General features: G+C 38.4%; 1 protein-coding gene across 2 annotated transcripts; it reads left to right on the forward strand.

The window, feature by feature from the left end:
• The first annotated feature begins 905 nt into the window (after nt 1-905).
• On the forward strand, nt 906-19,612 carry SPDL1 (spindle apparatus coiled-coil protein 1). 2 transcript variants are annotated; one of them, XM_069869227.1, is made up of 11 exons: nt 960-1,201; nt 3,199-3,375; nt 3,674-3,868; nt 4,171-4,320; nt 4,850-4,948; nt 5,808-5,918; nt 8,515-8,655; nt 10,127-10,236; nt 11,929-12,116; nt 13,041-13,380; nt 18,910-19,612. In XM_069869227.1, the coding sequence occupies exons 1-11, from the start codon at nt 1,043-1,045 to the stop codon at nt 19,058-19,060; spliced, it is 1,821 nt and encodes a 606-aa protein (XP_069725328.1). In that variant the 5' UTR covers nt 960-1,042; the 3' UTR covers nt 19,061-19,612. The 2 variants fall into 2 exon arrangements, with proteins under 2 accessions (XP_069725327.1, XP_069725328.1); XM_069869226.1 differs by lacking the exon at nt 18,910-19,612 and having other exon boundaries at nt 906-1,201; nt 13,041-14,139.
• The last annotated feature ends 1,911 nt before the right edge of the window (nt 19,613-21,523 follow it).

The raw sequence follows: 21,523 nt of genomic DNA on the forward strand, positions 1-21,523 counted from the left end.
TTTCACTGGCTTATTTTAGCATAAATGTGCCAAGCTAGTATTTCAGGCATGGCTTGTGGCTGGATGTGATGAACTGAAGTTTCAGAACCTAGCTGGATAAAGTCTTTTTGAAGGTGTTAAATAACAACAAGGAAAATGTGTGAAACAAAATGATAATTTATACCTTGTATTTCTTAAAGGAAGTAGCACGGTTTGGGCATGATGTACTTGTGTACTTTGTTTTTTAGGAAGAAGGGTTATTTCCATGGGGAGTGACTTAAGTTTCATAAAAGTCAATAATAAAAAAAAAATGTGAAAGCATTACAGTTAGAATAATGGCTCTTAAATCTTCTCTCCTGTGTTGAGCTGTGAAATTAGCTCTTGATTAAGATCGGCATCTTACTAGAATTCATAAGGATCATGTGCCGGTAAGAAATGGCAACAATTAAATGGTATGTGTAAAAATCCAGAACAGAGTAACATCTTAATTGAAGAATTACTTTAATCTTGAAATTATATTAAACTTATGGCTTCAAATAATCATATGTAGATAAGTTTTTGTGTTTGTGTATCGTTACTGCGTACTTCGTGCCACAACTCTTGGCTTATATTACTCAGAAGCCTGAGTTGCTTAGCAATGTCTGTCTTAATAGGATTTTTTTGCAGTGTACTGATTTACCGGATTTGGAAGCAAGCAGTCACACAGGCTTATGGTGTTAGTTTGACTTCATTTTTATTTTTTAATGTTTGTTTGGATTTACTTTGACTAACTTCTTGCAGAGTTCACCTTTGTGTCGTGTGTTGTTCTGCATGCTGTTAGTTAAGACTTAGTCAGATATAACATGTTAAACAAATCTATGGAGAAATAGCTATGCATTTACTGTTCATAGGACTGTTTGTTCATGAGCTACCTTTCTTATTGTCTTGTATTAATGGAAAAATATATCATTATATCATGACTGAGAAAGGAAATACAATAACTTCCTACAGATTAGCTGTTGTCACTTACTGCAATGTATTTTTTTAATCATTTTGTGTTTACAAACGTAACAAAGGAAGAAAAATGGAGACTGAGACCATTTTAAGTCTTAGACAACAACTCAAGGAAGCAGAGAATGAGCGAAGAAAGGCAGCACAATATGGTTTGCATTTGTTGGAGTCCCAAACTGAAGTTCAAAATCAGCTTGATCAAATGCGCCATGAATTGACCGAGAAAACTGAGGTAATGCTTTAAATGTGGAGTAAAAAAGCCAATCAAGACCTTTGGTTTATTTTAACTGTTCTGTGAATGTAACAGGTGTTTTAAATGCCTTTTAGAGTTTACATTAATTTTAATGAACCTTTTTAGTTTTAAGTATTTGTAGAGAGCTTTTTAGTTCTGCTTTGAGATATTGAGAATAATGTTATCTAACTGGGACAGGGTTTCCTTGCTGATAATGCATCAAGTGTAGGTATAATTGCTTTTAATATAAGATGAATACCAAGTGCTCAAGTAAATTCTTTTTTAGTGTGTGTATTTTGCGTATGTTTAGCAACTCCTTCATGTTATAATCTCCCTGTGCTGTAAAAAGCACACTAGACTGTAAAATTAATTTCTTCTGTAGTGAGGTTAAAGTTTTCTGAATACCAAGGGATAGTGAATTTATTAGTACATTTCTTTACAACTCGGGAAAGAGAATAGTCTACTGTTGAAATATATCAGTCTTACTTAGTCTTCAGTTTTCTTAGCAATTGTGTGAGAAAATTCCCATCAGGAAGATCTCTTCCCCTTTTAATAAATGCTTATTTTTTATATTTGTCTCTTTTCGGTCAGCCCATGCTTCAGATAGACCATTTTTCTTTGCTTAGTCTGTTTCTGGCTGTGCATCCATCCTCTCTCTTGTGATGGAGCTAAAATATTTGTAGTTCCATAGCCTGTTTGGATTTTATTTTTACTAGCTGGAGAGTTGTAGCACCCTGCTATTCTGAATGAGCACTAAGGACTTACTTTGATCAGTTTGCTGTTAGTAAGCTTAGTGCAGGAGAGGTGGCTGGAAAGCAGGGCAGGATCTTCCTTTTGTGCCGGCAACCTGAGGCAGCAGCTACTGTGTTGTGAAGTTGCACCTGTGGGTTGTGATACTGTGTTACAGGCTGGAGCCAAGTTATGAGCTCAGTTTGCGTGAATCAGAACAGTTAGGAACTTAAATTCCAAGGGCAGAGGGGTGGAATTACTTGGTTTTGTACAGCAGAAAAACATCTTGTGTGAGCACCGTGGCTATCCAGCATTTTGAGATATTGATCCTGTGGTTCTCTTCTTGGGAGTCTTGAAAGCCAAAGCAATTACTGTGAACGCAAGTGTAAGTTTTAACAGGGGGCACAGAGTCTTTCAGAAAAGTCCATGTAGGCTTCTGTAAAAATCTGTAAGCACATTGTGGTAGATATTTGCCTTCTTGAGTCTGGTCAGAAGTGGGCTCCCAAATCTTTTCCATGCACTATCTTGCAGTTAAAACTCTTGGCCTGTATATCTGGGAGCTAAGCCTGCCCTTGATAAGTTGGTGTCTGGGCCTTAGAGGTCTATTTCATACCTAACAGCTTTTAGTTTTGTTATGTTCCTTTACTTACTTGTGGTTTGTGATTTAAGAGTTGCTTTAGTTAAAAAGAAAAAACAAACAACAAAACCAAAACAAACAACCTGCATCTTTAGACTCAGTTGGGCTTGGTTTTAAAGCCTTTCTGCTTCCAAGAGTCTTTTTTTTTTTTTTTATTCCCCTCTATAATTTCTGGCTGAAGGGAGGAAGTAAAGGAAGCCGTGCTATATAATTAGCAAACATACAATTGTGCATAGAGGGGAGCTGATTAAAAAGTCATTCTGTAGTATGGAAGGGTTAATGGGATTTATTACAAAACAGTGGACAATTTAGATTTCTTTGCCAAACGTAGAACCCAGCAGCTCTGCAGCAGAGGAACACTTGATGGGCTGTAACCATGTTTAACATCATCAGGTTCCATGGTGGTAGAAGACATGTTAGAGCTCGCTAGATTTCTTTTTTTATACTTGCTGAGAAGATGCCCATACCATTTAAACATGGATATGACAGTTTCCTAATTGGGAACAAAAGGCTGAACTAGCTACAAGTTTTAGACATTCAGTGTCTTGATTTTGAGCCCTTGTTTAGTACGTCATTCCCCAAGCCTCTATGAATATTACATCTAGATTTATCAGTATCTTATTTCTTCCAGAAATTTGAACAGGAGAAATACACTCTTCAGAGAGAAGTTGAACTCAAAAATCGAATGTTGGAAAGCTTGAATTATGAATGTGATTCCCTAAAGCAACAGCAAAACATGCAGCTGGATAAACAGAAAGAACAGCTTGCCAGAGTCTACGGACAAGAAATCAGTGACCTTAAAAACAAGGTTTGGCAACTAATGAAGAGCTAAAATATTGCTAGTTGCATTTTAAAGAATATGTATTTAACTTGGTTTTGTACACTTACTACCAAACCAAATATTTTTGTGTGTAGGAGCTTGTTTAGTTGCTTTTTAATGAACATAGTTAAATTGTGAGTTACTTTCAATTTCAAAGCTGGTTTGTAAGGTTACTCTTAAGTCTTATTCATAAGGTGTTTTCTATAGTCAGAACAGAGTCAAAATTACTGTTTGTGTCAAGAATTTTCTGTCAAATGGTACTACTTACTTGTCAACTATTTTTAAGTTGGAGAACCTGAAAGCAGAACTAGATGAAACCCGACTCTCAGAGAAACAGTTAAGACACAAAGTGGATCATCAGAAGGAAATAATTGCTGCCAAATCAGAAGAACTACGTATGATGTCTGAACGTGTACATGAGACAATGTCTTCCGAAATGCTTAATCTCCAGATGGAACTCACTGAACTGGAAAGCATGAAGGTGTGCGACTACTAAAATTGTTAGGATGTAGGCTGGTTGGATACCAAATTGAGCAAAAGTGCATGTTCTGGTTTTAGATGCTTTGTCTATTGCTACCTTATGATTGGCTTAGTATGAAGAAAATTTGCACAGAAGAAGTCTCAATAACTATGCTTTAATAGAACCTTTTATTCAAGATAATGTTTTGTATTAAAAGTAATCACTGCTAACAAGCCTGTTTAGTTTGCGTGGGCCTGCTTGTCTTCAATTTGTTTTATAAACTTCTTATTTAATATTTGTTTGGGTTTTTTTTTTTTGTTTAGGCCAATGTGGAAGAAAAGCTGAATGAACTGCAGTACAGTAAAGAACAACTAGAACTTGTAAACAGTAACTTGCGTAATCAGCTGGAGCGTCTACAGGGAGAAAACGAAGAGAGGGAAAAAGAAGTTGTTTCTTACTGTAATGCATTAGAGGTACTATCTTAATTTTTTTCAGCAGTGGTAGATAATTCCTGAATTTCATAAGTTGTGGTGCTAGCTTTCCAGTGAAATTGGAGCCATTTTAAGCGAGGAGTCCTGAGAAGGGAGTGAGGAAGAAAAGCGCGGAGGGAGAGTGGATATTGGCTAGTCATGTTTGGTGTTGCCTATTGGTAAATGCTCTTTATGTTAGCAGCCTTTTGTGGAAGGCTGTGTATGGACCTTCTTGCAGGTCCCTGATCCAATTCTCATCTTTATTTCAAGTGCCATTAATCCTGTTGATAAACATCAATGTTTTCCTTTAAAGGTTTTAGTTATACTAGTTCTGAAGAGCAAGTGTAATAATAAGCTTTTTAGTGGAAAAAGGTTGTCTCTTACTGACTGGAACTGGATGCACAGTTAAGTACTACAGTATGAGATTGTCTGTGCTAAAGGCATAGTTTTATCTCTTTTGCTATCTGATTAAATTCGTATGTGCAGTACATCAGATGATTAAATGACTAATATCCTCTTTGCTTTAATCTAGAAAGCTCGTGAAGCTAATCAGGAGCTTCAGCTTCAGCTGGATCAAGCAGTGCAGCAATCTTTGGACCCTACAAGTAAAGGCAATTCTCTCTTTGCAGAGGTACAGTTATGCCACAGATACTTGAGAATATACGAAGTAGAAAAGGAATACTTCATAAGTTTTATTTCTTACATTGCTTTGAAACTGTTAGAGCATCTGTACCCCATTTGGTCAGGATGAGTCTCTGTTCCTCAAACCTTTCACTGCTGAGCTGTCAAGGACCTGACCTATGGAAAATCATTTTTATGCATGCTCTGAAGTTGGGGAGTTTATAAACTTGATGTAATCTTTTCAAGTTCCCTGGCTATCAAGACAGAAAATTGAACTGGGGGTTCATGACAGTTCTGTCTGCAGGTGTCGGCTCGAAGTAGCTTTGTTTGATTGTTAAGCCTTCTTAGTGCAGCAGGTAGTGTAGGAAGTACTTAAAGATGTTAGATGCTGTTTTGTAAAAGCATGCTGAAAATGCCTGCATGTTTGAGCATTAGGAAGGCTTTCCAAATTAGTTTCGGAATAGGTGTTCAGCTGCTGCTAGATGCATAGGAAGTTATGGTATTTTCTTAGAACAGCAAGGGAACGGGTTGAATTGCTAAATGGTATGTATATTTTTTAACTTTTTTGTGATGCCAATGGTCAAAACTATTCTATAGCAACACCGAAGCATATGAAATGATACTTAATTTTGATACAAGAAGAACAATAGTCTATTGCACTTGACAGACCGGACTTCAGCTGCTACAGCACTGTCTACTCGCTTTTCTCTCAGAGGTAATGACAGTTGTGCATTGTTTCAAGTGCTGTTGCTGGAAAAGTAGTATTTGCAGAACCAACATTGATTCCTAGGTAACATCTGCTTGTAAGACTCATCCAAATGGCAAGCATTATAATTTTTGTAGTATTAATTGCTAACTATGCTCTATAGGTGGAGGACCGGAGGGCAGAAATGGAACGACAGCTGATCAGTGTGAAAGTAAAATATCATTCACTACAAAAACAGCATGCATTCACTAGAGAACAATTGCAAAGAATGAAGGTATGACTGCTACTGTAATACTCCATGGTGTCCTTAGGATCTGATAAGGCAATGCATTTGAACCCCTGCTAGGGGTTTTGATTATCTTTGAAATGTAATGCAGTTGTCTGGGGGCGGGAAATGGCAGAATAAACAAGTGAGACACCGTTGTGCTATCTGACATTCATGGTGCACCAGCATTTTTTTGTTGATATTGGTTTTACTAGTTTATCTAAGAAATCCCAAGTTACGCTGAAGGCGGTATGTTTGCTTACTTTGGTAGTGGCATAGCGAATAGAAGTTAAACATAAGTCCCATCTGTCCTAGTAGCATTTAGTTTGTCTTGATGCTAGCCTTTTCTTTTCTTATTTAATTTTTGTACTACAGGAAAAACTTATTTTTGTATTAATTATGCTTGTTTGGAGCAGATGTAAAGAAAAAGGAAAGCTTGTATTCTGTTCTCTCATCTTCTTTTTCACACTGCTTCTTTTTCATCTCTCAGTTGCTTTCTTGTTTGTTTGTCCGTGTTATTCTTATTTCTTCTTAGACTAAAGAGAGGGAGAAGTTATAACTCGTCACAACTGTTTCATTTACACTGCACTTCCATGGGTTGGGAGCTTGTTGCTTAATACTATTGAGAACTAGTTAGCAGAAGTTGATTTGCAAGATGACGCAAAAGTGCAGGTGTTTTCATGTTGGTCTTCTGATTTTCCAACACAAAAGCAGATCCTTTTGCTTTGATTAAATACTTGATCATGCAGTTTGAGGGCAGTGCTTAAAGAGTGGTGATAAAAAGTAACAGTGAAGATACAGGTTTGTGTTACCTAGCTTTTATGGAACAAGTAGGTTGAAAATAATTGAACAACATTCTTAAAGGACAAGGAAAGTATTACTGATGCAGCAAATGACTTCTGTTTTACTGAAATCTGATCTGGAGAGCTAAAGATTTGAGTAAGTAAAGTGATTTACTAGTTGAATAGGATCACTTTCTTCAGGAACTGTCTCCTTGTAATGTGAGGATCAGCCATACCGATGGAATGGGATAAGAAACACTCCTACTATGAAGATTTTTACCAAGAATTGAGGCAAATGGATATCCCTGTTCTGCTACTTAGTGGTTTTATGTGGAATTTCAATTTGTGCTCGTTAGTCCTCATACTATTACTTCTAATATCAGTATTGGTGATAGGGGGTTGGTTAAGACAGCTTTTTTGCATAAGCTACTGTTTTAGTTCCTTGTTAGGGTCCTCTCTGCTTTGTGTTACATTGTGATGCTGTGTTCAAGCTCAGTCTGTACTTAAGGTCCTTGATTCAGCAGCTGATTGCATCAGCTTGGTTAACTGTTGTAGCTTCACTTGTCAGATGTCTGTATGTGGTATTCAGTAATGACTACTCAAGATGTGACTCCTTGACAGGATGTAAGCAGTACTCCTGTGGAAGCTTTACCATGTCTGGTCTGTTTTCTACAGTCCCCAGGTTCCCTTCCAGTTTATTCATGTTTCTGTACTTTCAGATTTTATGTAAATTAACTGCAATTTGCAATTCTGGCAGTTAGCAAGTGGGCTTTTAAGTGGAAGGGGAAAAGGTTAGGTGTTTTCATACTTGGGAAATGTAAGGGCTAGTTTTTGTTGGACTCAGAGGGCTGAAGTTTTGTGTCCTTTATGTCTTGTAGAAGCAATGAGGAGGACATGATTGAATCTTCCTTCAGCTGTAGTTTGGGTACAGAATCATCAATATTATTTACTTACCATTGTAGTTTCTGCAGGGTAAATGCACTCCTCTCTTCAATTCTTCATCTGTAGTCTAGTGAGTTTCAGTTAATCTTTTCCCGGCGATGTCTCCAAGTGTCCTGCAGTGTTACCTTATCCGTACTGACTAGACTGGTCAAAATGCTACGTTTATCACTAACACCATGTTAAGTTTTACCAATATTGTATTTCGTATTGTTTCTCTAGTTGTTTACAAGTCTGATGTATCCTGGCACTAAGATGATATTATGTTAACAGCATTGAAAATATCTGCTATAAATGCAGGAGTTTTCTTTGATAAACTTCTCCTTTTGTAATGTCAAATAGTAATGGCTTGAAAGGGTGCATCCTCCTGAAGGAGCAGGAGCTGAAATTCTTGGATTAATATTACAAAAGGCAAACTTGGTGTTACATGTACCTCAGAATCGAAACTGCAAAAAAAAACCAAACCCAAACCAACATTTGAAAACTTGTTGATGAAGTAGGGTTTTTTCCCCTAAGTGGGAAGCTCTCAGTAGAGGCATTTTTAGCTCTGATAAACAAGCCTCGATTGTAGTTTGGTTCTAGCTGACTTGATGTTTACGGTTTGAGTGTGTCGTGTTGTGTGTGTCCTTGGCAGTATGTTTATAGGTTCCTTAGTCAATATGAAGAAAGATTGGATATGTCAGAACTAGTCTGTTCAATAAGTTTTCTGTTTTCCTGAAGATTTTTATTGTCAACTGATGATGATTATGAAGGCTGTTAAGACTACTAATTTAAGCATCTGGTACAAGGCTTGAGTCTTGGAGCTATTGACAGCAGAAGGCTGAGATTTTCAGTTGCTTAACACAGTACTTGTTGTAAGGATTTTTTTTTCCCCTTTTTTCCAGCTGCAAATGGCCACACTGCTGCAGCTGAAAGGCTCTCAGGCAGAATTCGAGCAGCTGGAACGCTTACAGTCTATATTGGAACAGAAGAATGGTGAGATAGAAGAACTTCTTATCAAAGTGAGGCAGCTAGAAAAATTTAAGGTATGTGGTCTGCAATTAAGTGGAAAAGTGATCATCGGAAGTTAAAACATGATAATAAAGTTTGAGAAGGGATCTTAAGGCTATTCATACCTTCATTTGACCAAAGATCTAGTTTACAGCTGCAGAACATACGGTTCTGAACTTTAGAGAAGCAGAAAATTCTACACCACTCTACCCCTGTTTAGAGAAAGTCTTTTCTGGATTCTTCTGTGAAGCACCTTCATATTTTAGTTACTTGTAGTGCTTCATTTACTTGGTCAAAATTCACTGAGCTACTATCTCTATTTTTTTTTTCTTTGTATTGGGAGACATACATAGTAAAAATGTCAAATGGTTATGCTTAGGCTTTATCACTTTTTAGTTTCTCAGCTACATTTTATTTCTTGAGTATTTATTTCCTTAATGTGTCCTAACTTTGCACTTGAAGCATGCTCTTGTCTAGAAAAGGTGAATTGCTAAATCGTTCTTGTAACGCGATTTCTTGAGTCCTCTTATACGGCTTGATAGCATCTTGGCGTTCTGGAAGATGAGAAACCCATGAGAACACCAATATGCACTGTTGTAATGTTACCGGTGATTGTGTATATACAGAGTGAAAAGCTGCTGCCATTCTTACATGTTTAAGGATTTGACTGGCCCTTTCTTATCACAGCTTTGGAATGTTAATTTAGGCGTATTAGCTCATGCATGAGGATTGTGATTTCCAGGATAGTGTCCTCTGTTCTGCATTTAATCCAAGAGGCAGAAAGCTAGGCTTAACCCATTTTAGTTAGCAACTGAGAAAGCTTGATGGCTTTACCAGTTTTGTCATGTATAAGCTTGATTGGTACTGATTTTTGTTTCTATGCCATAGATAAGTAGTGTCAGGAAAAGAAATGATTGATTGAAATAACAGTTGAAAGTACTTGTAGTCAGGGGCTGATGGAAGCGTGCGAGATGTGTGGGAGTGTATTAAGACTGAGTATGCTTGTTCAGAAAAAACACAAAACAAACCCCACTATGTCACATGTTACTGATGTATTTTATAGAGAGCTTATTGCCTTTATGACATCTTCACTATGAACCAATTTTCTCCTATAAAAGACGTAATTGATTTTAAGGTTTTGGCTGTTGATTAACATAGCTTGTATTCCTTACTTTTAAAATCAAGGCTGAAACAAATTTCCCGTGTTAATTATCCTGTGTTTTCAGGTAAAAGGAAGAGAACCACCCTGCCGTCCTATCTGAAAACCTGCTTGAGTTGAGAACTTGCTTTTTAATTTCTTTCATGACATGAGAGCTGTTGGTTTCAGTGCGATTTGACATTTATAACAAATGAGGAAGTACTCTGAACAACTGAGCTCTTGTGTTTAAATGCCCCTGTGGTGAAGCTTCTCTGTGGAAATACATGGAAAAAAAATCACCTAATTACGAAGTTGAATGTGCTTCTGAAAGGTCACCGTTTGACAACTTCATACTTTTTCTTTATCAGGCTTTATATGAGAATATGGAAGAATCTAAACCTGATAGTAGCTCAAAAGGAGGAGAGTCTGAAGATGGTTACTATGTGGATTTACTGCAAATGAAACTTGACAACTCAAAGTAAGTACTTAATGGTCTGAGGCTACAAGGTGGTTGCAGGCTGGGTATCTTTTTAGCTACTTGGTTTTATTTTCTATTACTCTTTGTTTGTATGTAGTCCACTGACTGTATGTGTGTCTCATTTTCTAGTGCTGGACTGACAGCTTGTTTGTCATTCTACTTACTGTTGTTTTCTGCTAGAAATGTTGTTAATACTCCTAGACAGAAGATAGCTGAAAACTCTTAAAAAATAGATTAACCTGCAAATGAACTGTATAAAGCTCTTAAACTCTGTTGGCTGTATGTATGTTACTTCTCTTATAAAAAGAGCCAGATAAAACATTTCAAGTGTTACTATTGGACTGTTCAGTTGAGGTGTGTTTTTTGGCTTGTGGGTTCCATATCTATTTATCAGAAGGTCTGTAGTGTTTGGCCTCATGGCTATTTTTCAGCCCTCAGATTTAAGTATTGTACTTCCATCAGGAGGCAGTGGTCTGCTATGGGAATTCCTGAGAAGTCTGTCACCTCACTCTTACTGCTACTATGAGAAACTGGCATGATCCGAGTGCCTTAGGACTGAGGAGGAATGATAACTCACTGGTGTGGAACATGATAGCCTCTGAAAGAGAGGCAAGGACAGGCACTGAATATTGACATAATTGTTTTAGTGTAACACCTTTATCATAGAATCATAGAATAACCAGGTTGGAAGAGATCCCCCAGATCATCGAGTCCAACCATTCCTATCAAACACTAAACCATGCCCCTCAGCACCTCGTCCACCCGTGCCTTAAACACCTCCAGGGAAGGTGAATCAACCACTTCCCTGGGCAGCCTGTTCCAGTGCCCAATGACCCTTTCTGTGAATTTTTTTTCCTAATGTCCAGCCTAAACCTCCCCTGGCGGAGCTTGAGGACATTCCTTCTCATCCTGTCCCCTGTCACTTGGGAGAAGAGCCCAGCTCCCTCCTCTCCACAACCTCCTTTCAGGTAGTTGTAGAGAGCAGTGAGGTCTCCCCTCAGCCTCCTCTTCTCCAGGCTAAACACCCCCAGCTCTCTCAGCCGTTCCTCGTAAGGCCTGTTGTCCAGCCCCTTCACCAGCTTTGTTGCTCTTCTCTGGACTCGCTCCAGAGCCTCAACATCCTTCTTGTGGTGAGGGGCCCAGAACTGAACACAGGATTCGAGGAGCGGTCTCACCAGTGCCGAGTATAGAGGGAGAATAACCTCCCTGGACCTGCTGGTCACGCCGTTTCTGATACAAGCCAAGATGCCATTATGTAAAGCTTGTGTTGTCAATTATGGAATCACAGAATCATTTTGATTGGAAAAGACCTTTAAAGTGGAAGTAGTTGTATTAATTTATACACAGACTAAAATAATCTATTGTATTTGTAGCCTAAGTGAAGTTTCTCAGACTAGTTACACCTGCACGTGTGAGTTGTTTGGTGTACAGCTTTATTTTTAAGACATTATCTCTCTGCTGACTAAGCTTAGTGCCCTATGTCAAATTCCAGTGAAAAATTTTCATTGTACTATGAGATCTCATTCTTTTTTTAGTAGTATATAAATACAAAGTTTATGTGAAATCAAAGAATGCTTGGTTGACTTCCCCTGCTGCTTTACTGGAAAAAAAAGAAAAACCCAGCAAAAACAACGAGAAAAAAGACCCAACAACCAGCTCTCAGTGACTGTATAATTTTTCTTTCCACCCTAGCAAGGAAACTGAAACCTTGAAAAATGAACTCTCCTTGCAGAGGATGAAAGCTCTGTACGAGAGCCAAAGAGTTCTGGAAGTTGAAAGGAAACTGTTCACAAATGAGAGGCGTTTGCAAGCTTGTCAGAGTGAGAATATGAACTTGAGAGTTATGCTGGATGAGCTAAAAATGAAATATGAACCTGGAGGTAAGTACTACGTTTGCATATGGAAAAAACCTAATATCTGGTCTTCCCAACTTTCACAAGTTGAAAGAGGTTAAACAGGAAGACACAGAGTTTATTCTGGATACAGACTATGTTTAAATGTCTGCTTTTAGATAAGAACCTGGTCCAAAAACTGCTGTATTGAAATAGTATACCCTTACCTTGCTCAAGGTCTTTCCTTCAGTATGTATAACATAAATTTCAGAAGACTAATGAGTGTTCAGAGGCTTCAGAGTGTAGCTAGATAATCATAATGAAGCAGGTGGGAACAAACTCTCAGGAGGTGCTTTTCAATATAGCAGTATCTCTGATAGAAGTTAAGAGCTTTCTGAGCGTAGACAGCTGAGGAGAACTTCGTAGTATGCGCAAAGCATTTAGAGGAACAACCGTATAGTATCTCAATTAAATATGGATTATGTTTTGACAGCAGAGGCCCACCTGACCAACAGCTGGTTCCTGGGATTGTGCAGGAACAAGGGAGTTGTAGCCTGTGAACAATGAATGGGGATCCAAATGGACAAATTGGTTTTCGTAGTTGTATGTACCTAAAGGGATTTAATTTTAAAACCTTAGTTGTGGACACTCAGCAGCCTCCAGAGTAGAATTAAAATAGTTGAACTTATTCATGTAGTTCAGTGTCCAATTAAAAGCCTTTGGTAAAAAGGGAGGCTGGGGGGGCAGGGAAATATTTGTCTTTTTCAAGCTAACTTCTATTGGGATGCTTACTTTCTGGTAAGAGATTATATAAAAGGAACTTTCTTTAAGGGACTTAAATTGTCTGTTAAGAATAATTCCAAGGTTGTTAGTCGTTTGGTATGTTCTTTATTGGTTTTACTAGGGACATGTTGGTGGACAAGTTAACTCCAGCTTCACTTGTGTACAAGAAGTATTTTCCTCTTCTCTTAGAATTGCTTACAGGCACTAAAATTAAAAAGAAGAGTGAGAAGATTCCAGTGGATGGTACTTGTGAGTACTTGGACAGCAAAAATACTTTGGTGAAAGAAGCTACTCTCATGCACTTGCCAAGTAAGGAAGAAGCAAAGATGACCACCAGGAACTTGGAACAAAGCTTTGCTACTCTGAAAAAACATGCTCTTGAAGCACCACCAATAAATACAGCTCTTGAAACAATGCACAAAGAACCTGAAAAAGAAAGGAAGAGAGCTAAAACTAAAGATGAGAACCGCGATGCATGTGCTTTGAACAGCAGAAGTGGAAGTAATTCCTTGACTTCAGCTGCCTCCAGGTCAGTGTCAGCTTCTGTCTATGGCCAAGGCAATCAGCACAGACCTGCATCTCTTTTCTTTCGCTGCATGAACTGTGCTATCTACTTCTTTATCTATTTCCTCAGTGTTGCATGCAGTGTAATTCCTCAGCTCCGGTTGCCTACGTTGAACTTCTCAAAACCTTTTAGAAAGACTAAAATGATGACTAATGACAAAGACTCTTGAAACTGTAACCGCCTTTGAAATATTTTTTCCATTACTTGAAAATTTGTAAGGTGTGCAGACAGCATGACAGTTCACTCTGTTTACCCTGGCTTCACAAACAGGACTGTTACCTTCAAAGCTACCACACAACTTTGTTATGTACCAAAGTAGCAAAGGCAATGGGTGTCATGCTTCAGTTTCATAGCTGTTTTCAGCCCTCATCAACTATCAGATTTAGCTAAAAGCCTAAGAATTATTTAAATTAAGTGATTCTTAATCCAAATCAGGTTAACAGAACATGCATTGTACAAGGCAACAGACAGTTAACTCTGCTATTTGTGTTATCAGACAAATGACTTCTCTAACCTGGATGCATGATAACTAGAAGCACAACTGCTAACCTAAGATTGGGTTTTTCCCTTGAACTGAGAACTTAAGTTACTTCTTGATAGATGGTCAAGTAACTTAGTACAGTAATTACCCTCAATTTTTCATCTTGGTAAAAGAAATGCTGACTTTTTTTTCTAGCTGATGCTTTTGTATTCTGTTTATGTTCATAATCTTAGGAAACACGTGCTGGATTCTTTTTTGTGAGGAAATGAAAGCATCTGGGATAGTTGGATGTTTTGAGCTCACAACTGCTTAATGTCTGCTAGAAATAATATTTTGTTCAATTTAGAAAGACAGCAGCTTCCAAGATGGAGCAAGGCCTAGTACGTGGATATCTGTGCAGTGTATTCCAATTTAATGGCATTCCTAAGTAATTGGATTGATATTTTGACTCTCGAATCAATTATTCAAGGTTGCATTGGATGCACTTAACAGATGTAAGTGACCAAACAGTACACACTTCTGAAATAGTCTGGGAAGCATGTGGTAGAAATAGTAATTCCAGTAGCTGTGTGCTGAGGAGGAAAGATGAGGGAGCTTGAACATGGGTGGTGGGTGTTGGGAGGAGAGATTGAATATTTTAGTGATGGTTTTGTGTTTTGATGGCATTTTCTACACATAGAGGAACAGATAGCGTACAACTCAGGTGTGAGAGGTTTAACTTATTTCCTCACATGCCTTTTGGAAAGCAAGGTGTCTGGCAGCAAGAAGTTGTTGGAAACTGTTCGTGTGAACTGAAAGGGCAAACCTACTGTAGAGGGTTGAGAAGAGGGAATTATTTTATGAGGTTGATCTTGGGAACAGAGGAGGTAGAAGAAGTGGAAGAGGAAGATGAAGTCATGGTTCAGAGGAAGGGTTCTAATCTTGCACCCACTGCTGTTGGTTCAAGTAAGGAATAAAACCTAAATCAGTAGATAGTAAAAAATAAAGCCCCTTAACTCAGCAGCATCTGAAAAAGTCACAAAACTATATTAGCTTTCAAGTTTTCTTCAGTGGTGGTATGAACCTGCAACAGGCAGATCCTGGCAGAAGGTTCTGTTCAGATTTCCAGTTGTGTTGATGAACTACTAAATCCTCAATTAACGATGTGGTGAAGATAATATTGAGGACTTCCTTATTATTAAACAGGAAGCAATGATAAGACCTGAGTAATTGACAGGTTGGATTTCTAGACAATAGATTCACTGGACTGTCTGTGATGGATGTGGCCAGAACCCTATGTAGGAATACAGCTGAATGCCAAGGTACAAAACCCACTGGCAACGTGAACAAGACTGTGGACCTGAAAATGGAGAGTTTAGGGGAGGAAAAAAATAATTGGCATGTGCATGGTGGATCTCTGTCAGCGCATCACCTTGTGTTAAGTAGAAAGTCATGTTGTGTCTGAGAAGGCTATTCTGATCATTGGGAGTTATTTTGGTAACTGGAGTAGGTTTTGTACAATAATTACTCTAGCTCTGTCATTTAGTCCATGAAACATGGCAGTGAGAACAAGCCATAGGAACTGTGAAAGGATTGCATACTTCATATCTAGGAAATAATGTTTGAAAAGCTTAGTCATCTTGACTTAGGAGATGATGAAGTGGTTAGAAGTCATCTATACACGCTTCTATGGGTGACAGTTTTCCTTATTGAGAATCTTGCTTATGTGATGTAGCAAGGTAAACCCAGAGCACTTGGAACTCATAGTACATGTACATAGCTGCAGTGTGTGCTTAAAGTTTAAAGCAAGTGAGCATTGGAATAATTTACGGGGTGATGCTGCTGATTAGGTTATGGTATCTGACTGTTGAGAACACAGTAGTTGACACTAAAGATTTAAATGATTATTTTTAATTGTTAATTACTGTTGTAATTCAGGCAATGCAAAGGTTATTGGTAGTGGTATCTTCTGTTAGGCCAAGTGGACTATAAGAAGATTCACTTGAGTGTTTAAGTGCTTTTCTACACTTTTGAAACTGAAACGGCAACTTCCAGCCCTTGCTTCCCAATTGAGTTTCCATTTAGATTTGATGTTGTTTGCTTTAGTTTGATCAAAAAAGGGGGGATTGTGTGCCTAAGAGCTTGTTTGCATTTTAAAATGTTTTATTTGGATTTCATGTACCAAACGTACCTCATCTGGACTTTGCTGGAACAGGAAATGCCTACAGCTACTTGGCTTGGCAGGAGTTTTGGATAACCAACATTGTCTTAGGGGTTTTAGGCATGGCACTTGTCCTCAGGATGTAAAGTTCCATCTGATCTGACTAGTTGATCTTCCTGAAACAGCTAGGAGGAGCTCTAATTATGGTTTATTTTTGGAGTCTACAAAGCCAAAGCTGGAGAGAATAGTGTTGTAGTTCTTTTACAGGGAGTATTTCTTTTACATGGAGTGCCAGGGGAGGCTTAGGCTGGACATTAGGAAAAAAAATTCACAGAAAGGGTCATTGGGCACTGGAACAGGCTGCCCAGGGAAGTGGTTGATTCACCTTCCCTGGAGGTGTTTAAGGCACGGGTGGACGAGGTGCTGAGGGGCATGGTTTAGTGTTTGATAGGAATGGTTGGACTCGATGATCTGGGGGATCTCTTCCAACCTGGTTATTCTATGATTCTAACTGTCATCGTCTCTTTCTGATCCATCCATTTCCTTGTGGAAACAGTTAATGAAATACGGCAGTGCTGTAAGGGTGGTCTGTGGGCTGGCTTGTTATGAGTACGATGTTGGGTTAACTTGGGCTGCCTGCCACATGCCCAGCCAGCCGCTCTCCCTTCTCCTCTTCAAGAGAATGGCAGAGAAAATAAGATAGAAAAAGCTTGTGGTCTGAGATAAAGTCAGGGATCAGTTAGTCATGGGCAAAACAGGCTTGATTTGGGGAAGATTAATTAATTGCCAGTTAAAAATAGTTGGACACCAAGGAAGATGGGGAAGCCCTTTCTCTCTGTCGTCTGAATCTTTAGGCATTTTGGAGTACCTCTCTGCCATAAACTAAGTTTACTAGCATGAAAGGGCTCTTTCATCTCATCCTCATAAATCAGTTTCAGTCTTGTGATAAGTTACAGTAGGTATTGATTGATGCAGTTCTAGTCTGAGGAAGGTAGCTTACTTTATGGTGGTTTGCATAAACATCTTGGTGTGCATTTAAAGCATAAAAAGATGTTATTTTTTTGCTGCAAATATTGACTTTTGTTCATTTGCCTGAAACAGTGTGGTCCTGGTGAATTTGATTTTAAGACTTGTTACGCTGTACACTAACAGAATTACCCAATAATGTGCAAGGGCATTATTTTGTTTAAGTTCAGTTCCATTGCTTTGGAACACACTTTAAGTCAATTCAATTTCTATTTGGCCTTTTGGGTTATTTGACTTGCTTTGTTCTGTTTTTTTCTAGGGAATCCTTGTCAGAGAAGGGCATTGGATAAAGGGTTTTGGTGGCCTTGGATAGAGGTCATTTTAAGGCAGAGGAGTGTGTAGGGATTAATGAAGGGAACCTATGGTAGGAACAGATGCAGAGACACAAGCTATGCAGCTCTCATTACAGCTGCTAGGGAAGCATTGACTGAACTGCAGACTATGCGCTAACCGGAAGGTGATGACCAAGAATACACTTTTCCTGCTTTCCTGAGTAGTTGGGTCCTTGTAACCACAGTTGTTTGGGAACTTGTGAGTAGGAGCACACCTAAAATGGAGGGCAGCTGGGGGAACAGCTGCCTATGGTTAGCTGTCAGGATCAGAGGTGTGGGCTTAGTACAGAGCACGTGGTGGAGCAAACTGGTGGACCTAGGGGGGGATGCACAGTAAAGTGCTTTTTTTTTTTCCTTTTTTTTTTAATGTGGATTGCTTGAGATCATCAAAAGTTTATTCAATATATTTGTGTGTAAATGTAAAGATAGGGTGGAGGGGGTGGAAATTTGTAGCTGAATTTCCCCTGATTCTGTGTTACAGTTTGTTTCATAGTCCTCGTCTTCAGCTGTATCTCTCTGCTGCAAATAAATCTCTAACAAGTGGGTAGCAGCTATTTTTGTTTGGAAAACTCATTAAAAGCAGCTGTAGGTCGTTGTGGGTTGCTCACTGGTGGCTTTTGAGAACACTAGAAATCCCCAAGGTCACTTATCTGATGTGCTGATGAATCAGCCTAGAATTCGTTTTGGCGTGTAAAGCAATGCTTAATTTGGGATTTCATTTTCCTTAATTTGCTTTGCTGGGAAAATAACTGTGTGCAGCCAATTGGTTGTGGGTGATTTGGTTATGTAATTTATACTGTTTATCAGTCTGTTCTACTGACACATTTGTGTGTTTCTTAAGTAGTTTGTAAATAATCAAAACATCCAATTGTGCTCAGATGTCTAGATGTCTTATTTTTTTAACTTATCTCTTCAGCAGCCATGTGACAGCTGTATTCCCATTTACATTCATAGCAGAATCAAAACCTGTTGGTGTGCAAGTTCTGTAGCTTAGAGCCTGAAAATAATTTTTTCCGACAACTTCTTGTCACATATTTGGACATTAAGATAAAGGCAGTAGTAGTGCAGATATAGGCTGGAAAATAGTTTAATGCTCTAAGAGTAGTCCTTTTTTTTTGGTGGTGTTAAAGCCAAATGCTTGACTTCACTTTTGCATTGTTGCTGGGACTTGTTGCTTGGAGTTGTGCTTTTGTGGGCTTTATCTTCTTTATGTGCATGACACGGTCACTTTGTTTTTTCAAGGCTGATCCTAACCATTTAACGCATTTGCTAACCTTTTGAATGGAGCATTTTAGCAGATAAGGGGAGAAGGCTATAGTTTGTGATGAAATATGACTAGGACTGATACCGAAATGCTTTCTTAGCCTCATTTTATTTTTAAACACTGCTTGCTCTGTCTTTGTGTATGGATGGTCTTGTATGCCAGTTGGCTTGTTGGTCTTGCTTAAAACTCTTATTTTAGCCTTGTTTTTTCTTAACTAAATAGGTATTTAGAATGGTTGCTTTGCCTGTAGGTTAACTGCTGAATCCAGATTTGAAACTACGGAAACAGAAGATGTGAAAGAAAATAATATCACGACTGAGAAGAAAACTCAAAAGAAAACATATACAACATTGTATGTATCTTCTAAAGCAACGCCTGAAACACAATGTGCTCAGCAATAAAACTTAGATTTCTAGAAGGAACCTGAACAATTTGAAGTCCTCCTTCAGCTGGACATACTGAGTAAACTTATGTCACACTTAAATGCACAGGTTCCTAGCTTAGTATTGATCTGCCTTGTTATACGAAGAGTTGCACTTTAGATATCTGAGCTTCCCCAAGGGCACTGCTTAAGTTCCTTGGCAAGGTGACCTAAAGCGTTGCCTTGTCCTGAATTGTGGCTCAGTCTCTAAATGTGGTAATTGCTGTTTATTTGAAGCACAGTGCCATTCTTAAAGATAAGCATTTGCTACAGAAGTTGGATGATATAGTAGGATGGGAGTCAGCTCCAAGCAAGACAGCCAAGACCGTGTTGATGCGTAACTCAACTAGTTTATGTGCTCCAGAATTTCTTCTAGTTCTTGGATTCAGAATTCTTAACACTTTCCCTCAATGTTTAATTGTTCAATTTTCAGGCTGACCTGAGAGTAAAGGTGCACGTGAATCTTCTTATGAATTTGTGGGATATTATTCTTTTGAATCTATTAATATTTGTATTTGTACTATTAAATAAAATAAACTCTTCTTTCTCATCCTTTCTGAAGTGTTGTCTATATTGCATCCCAGAGGAAACAATTCTCTGAAGCTGCCACCTGTTTTATTTGAGAGGTGAGTTCTTTTATAGAAAAGGTTTTCTTAAAAAAAATCAAAAAGTACCAAGCAATAAAAGCTAAGGAATTGTAATGCATGTGCTATGTGTTGTCATGATTTTAGGAGGCAAATCCTAATTATCTTATGTTCCATACAGAAAAATTCTGAGGACAGTTAAGCTAGTTAAATTGGCTGATTTTCTTTTCAGCATTTCTATGTATGTTTAAGATGACTTCATTCAACTCGTTATACTCTTGTGAATCAGCTAGTCACTTGGACTTAGAAAGATTTCTTAGTTAGGAGAAGTCCTAAGAGAGCTTTTGCCTTCTAAAGTCCCCTACAAACAGTATACTTTACAACTCTATGGGTTTGAGATTAGACGGCTTGATCCACTGTACATTGATGTCCATCGGTGCTTTGGAATCCAAGACTCCTAACATGCCTCTGTGCTTAAACATATTTAAATTCATTTTGTGTAGGGTACTGCTGGTCAGCAGCAAGAGAGACTAAAGGTTAAACATGCTATGTAAAGAGTTCTTGTTGTATCCTAGCTGTGGATAGTTTGAGTTGGCAGCCTGCCCTGCCATAGTGGTGCTGACTATTTTTCCCATCTGCACTGGAACCAGGCTGCTGCCCTGGGAGGTGGTGGAGTCCCCATCCCTGGCGGTATTTAAAAGGTGGGTAAACGAGGTGCTCAGGGACATGGTTTAGTGGCAGATAGGAATGGTTGGACTCGATGATCTACGAGGTCTTTTCCAACCTAACGATTCCATGATTCTATGAACCTTCCAGGTAATGCACAAGGATTGTCCTGAGTAAAGCCTTCATTAGAAGAAAGGAGGGATTTTGTTACGGGTTTGTGGCAGAGAGGAAGGCCATCTCTTGAAGATGTGTTGAACTTCAATGAGTAAGGTGTGGCAGGTCACTTCCAGTGCAGTTTGAACTCATCTGTCCATTTCTACATCATTAAATTCAGGCACAGCATGGTGGCTGTTAATGCTGTTGCTGAACCAAGCAATTGTACATCCATGTCTCTCAGAATCTAATTGTATCAATTCATCAACCCAAGAGATCGATTATCTCTCCAAATCCTTTAGTGTTTTATTAATGGAGTCCACATAAACTGAGGCAATTTATTTCTTGTTAAGTTTTAAGGTACTCTGGTATCCCAGGAAGCTAACGTATGTCTGTGAAGTAGTTCTTATTTGACTTGGACTGCATAGATTAACTTAAATATGACTTTGAAAGAGTGCTGCTTTTCATGGCACAACATATTAGGAGAAAACATTTTTTATGCAAATTGTGGAAGTTAGCTTAGTTCACTGTCTGTTGATATGCAAATGGTGTTAAACAACTGAAGTACATAATTGTTCTAATTAGAGGAAAACCTCCATTAACTTGACATAGTTTGCATGTACTTCAAATTGGAGTACAGAACTGTAGAGTATATACCAAGGTACTTCATTCCTTATGTGGAGCGACTTCACGTATGAAAGTTATATCATTTTTTGAAATGGAGAACAACTTAAAAATTAATGCTGCAAACCAAAAAAGGATGTGATTTCAACAAAGGAATAAATCTGATTAGGGGTATCTACCCCCCAAAACTACTGCTTTACCTGTATTCCTCTAGTTTACTTAGAATATGTGGTCTTTGTCTTACGTAATACATTCATGCTTAAAAAATCTTTTGCAGAATTAAATCCAGCAGGTGCGGAAAGATGTGTGGAATAACAGCTTTGTTGTGCCATCACTTACTTCAGGTATTGCACTTCAAGGACAGGGAAATATTTGACATATATTTTTTTCCTTCTGCCGTGTTCCATCAGTTGCTT

The sequence above is a fragment of the Phaenicophaeus curvirostris genome, chromosome 15, assembly GCF_032191515.1.
Source record: "Phaenicophaeus curvirostris isolate KB17595 chromosome 15, BPBGC_Pcur_1.0, whole genome shotgun sequence".
Lineage (NCBI taxonomy): Eukaryota > Metazoa > Chordata > Aves > Cuculiformes > Cuculidae > Phaenicophaeus > Phaenicophaeus curvirostris.

Bases quoted from the DNA above. Each gene is read 5' to 3' on its own strand.
- SPDL1 (XM_069869226.1), top strand. From the start codon at position 1,043: ATGGAGACTGAGACCATTTTAAGTCTTAGACAACAACTCAAGGAAGCA. The intron at 1,202-3,198 runs GTAATGCTTTAA...TATTTCTTCCAG, and splicing joins AATTGACCGAGAAAACTGAG to AAATTTGAACAGGAGAAATA. The intron at 3,376-3,673 runs GTTTGGCAACTA...ACTATTTTTAAG, and splicing joins TCAGTGACCTTAAAAACAAG to TTGGAGAACCTGAAAGCAGA.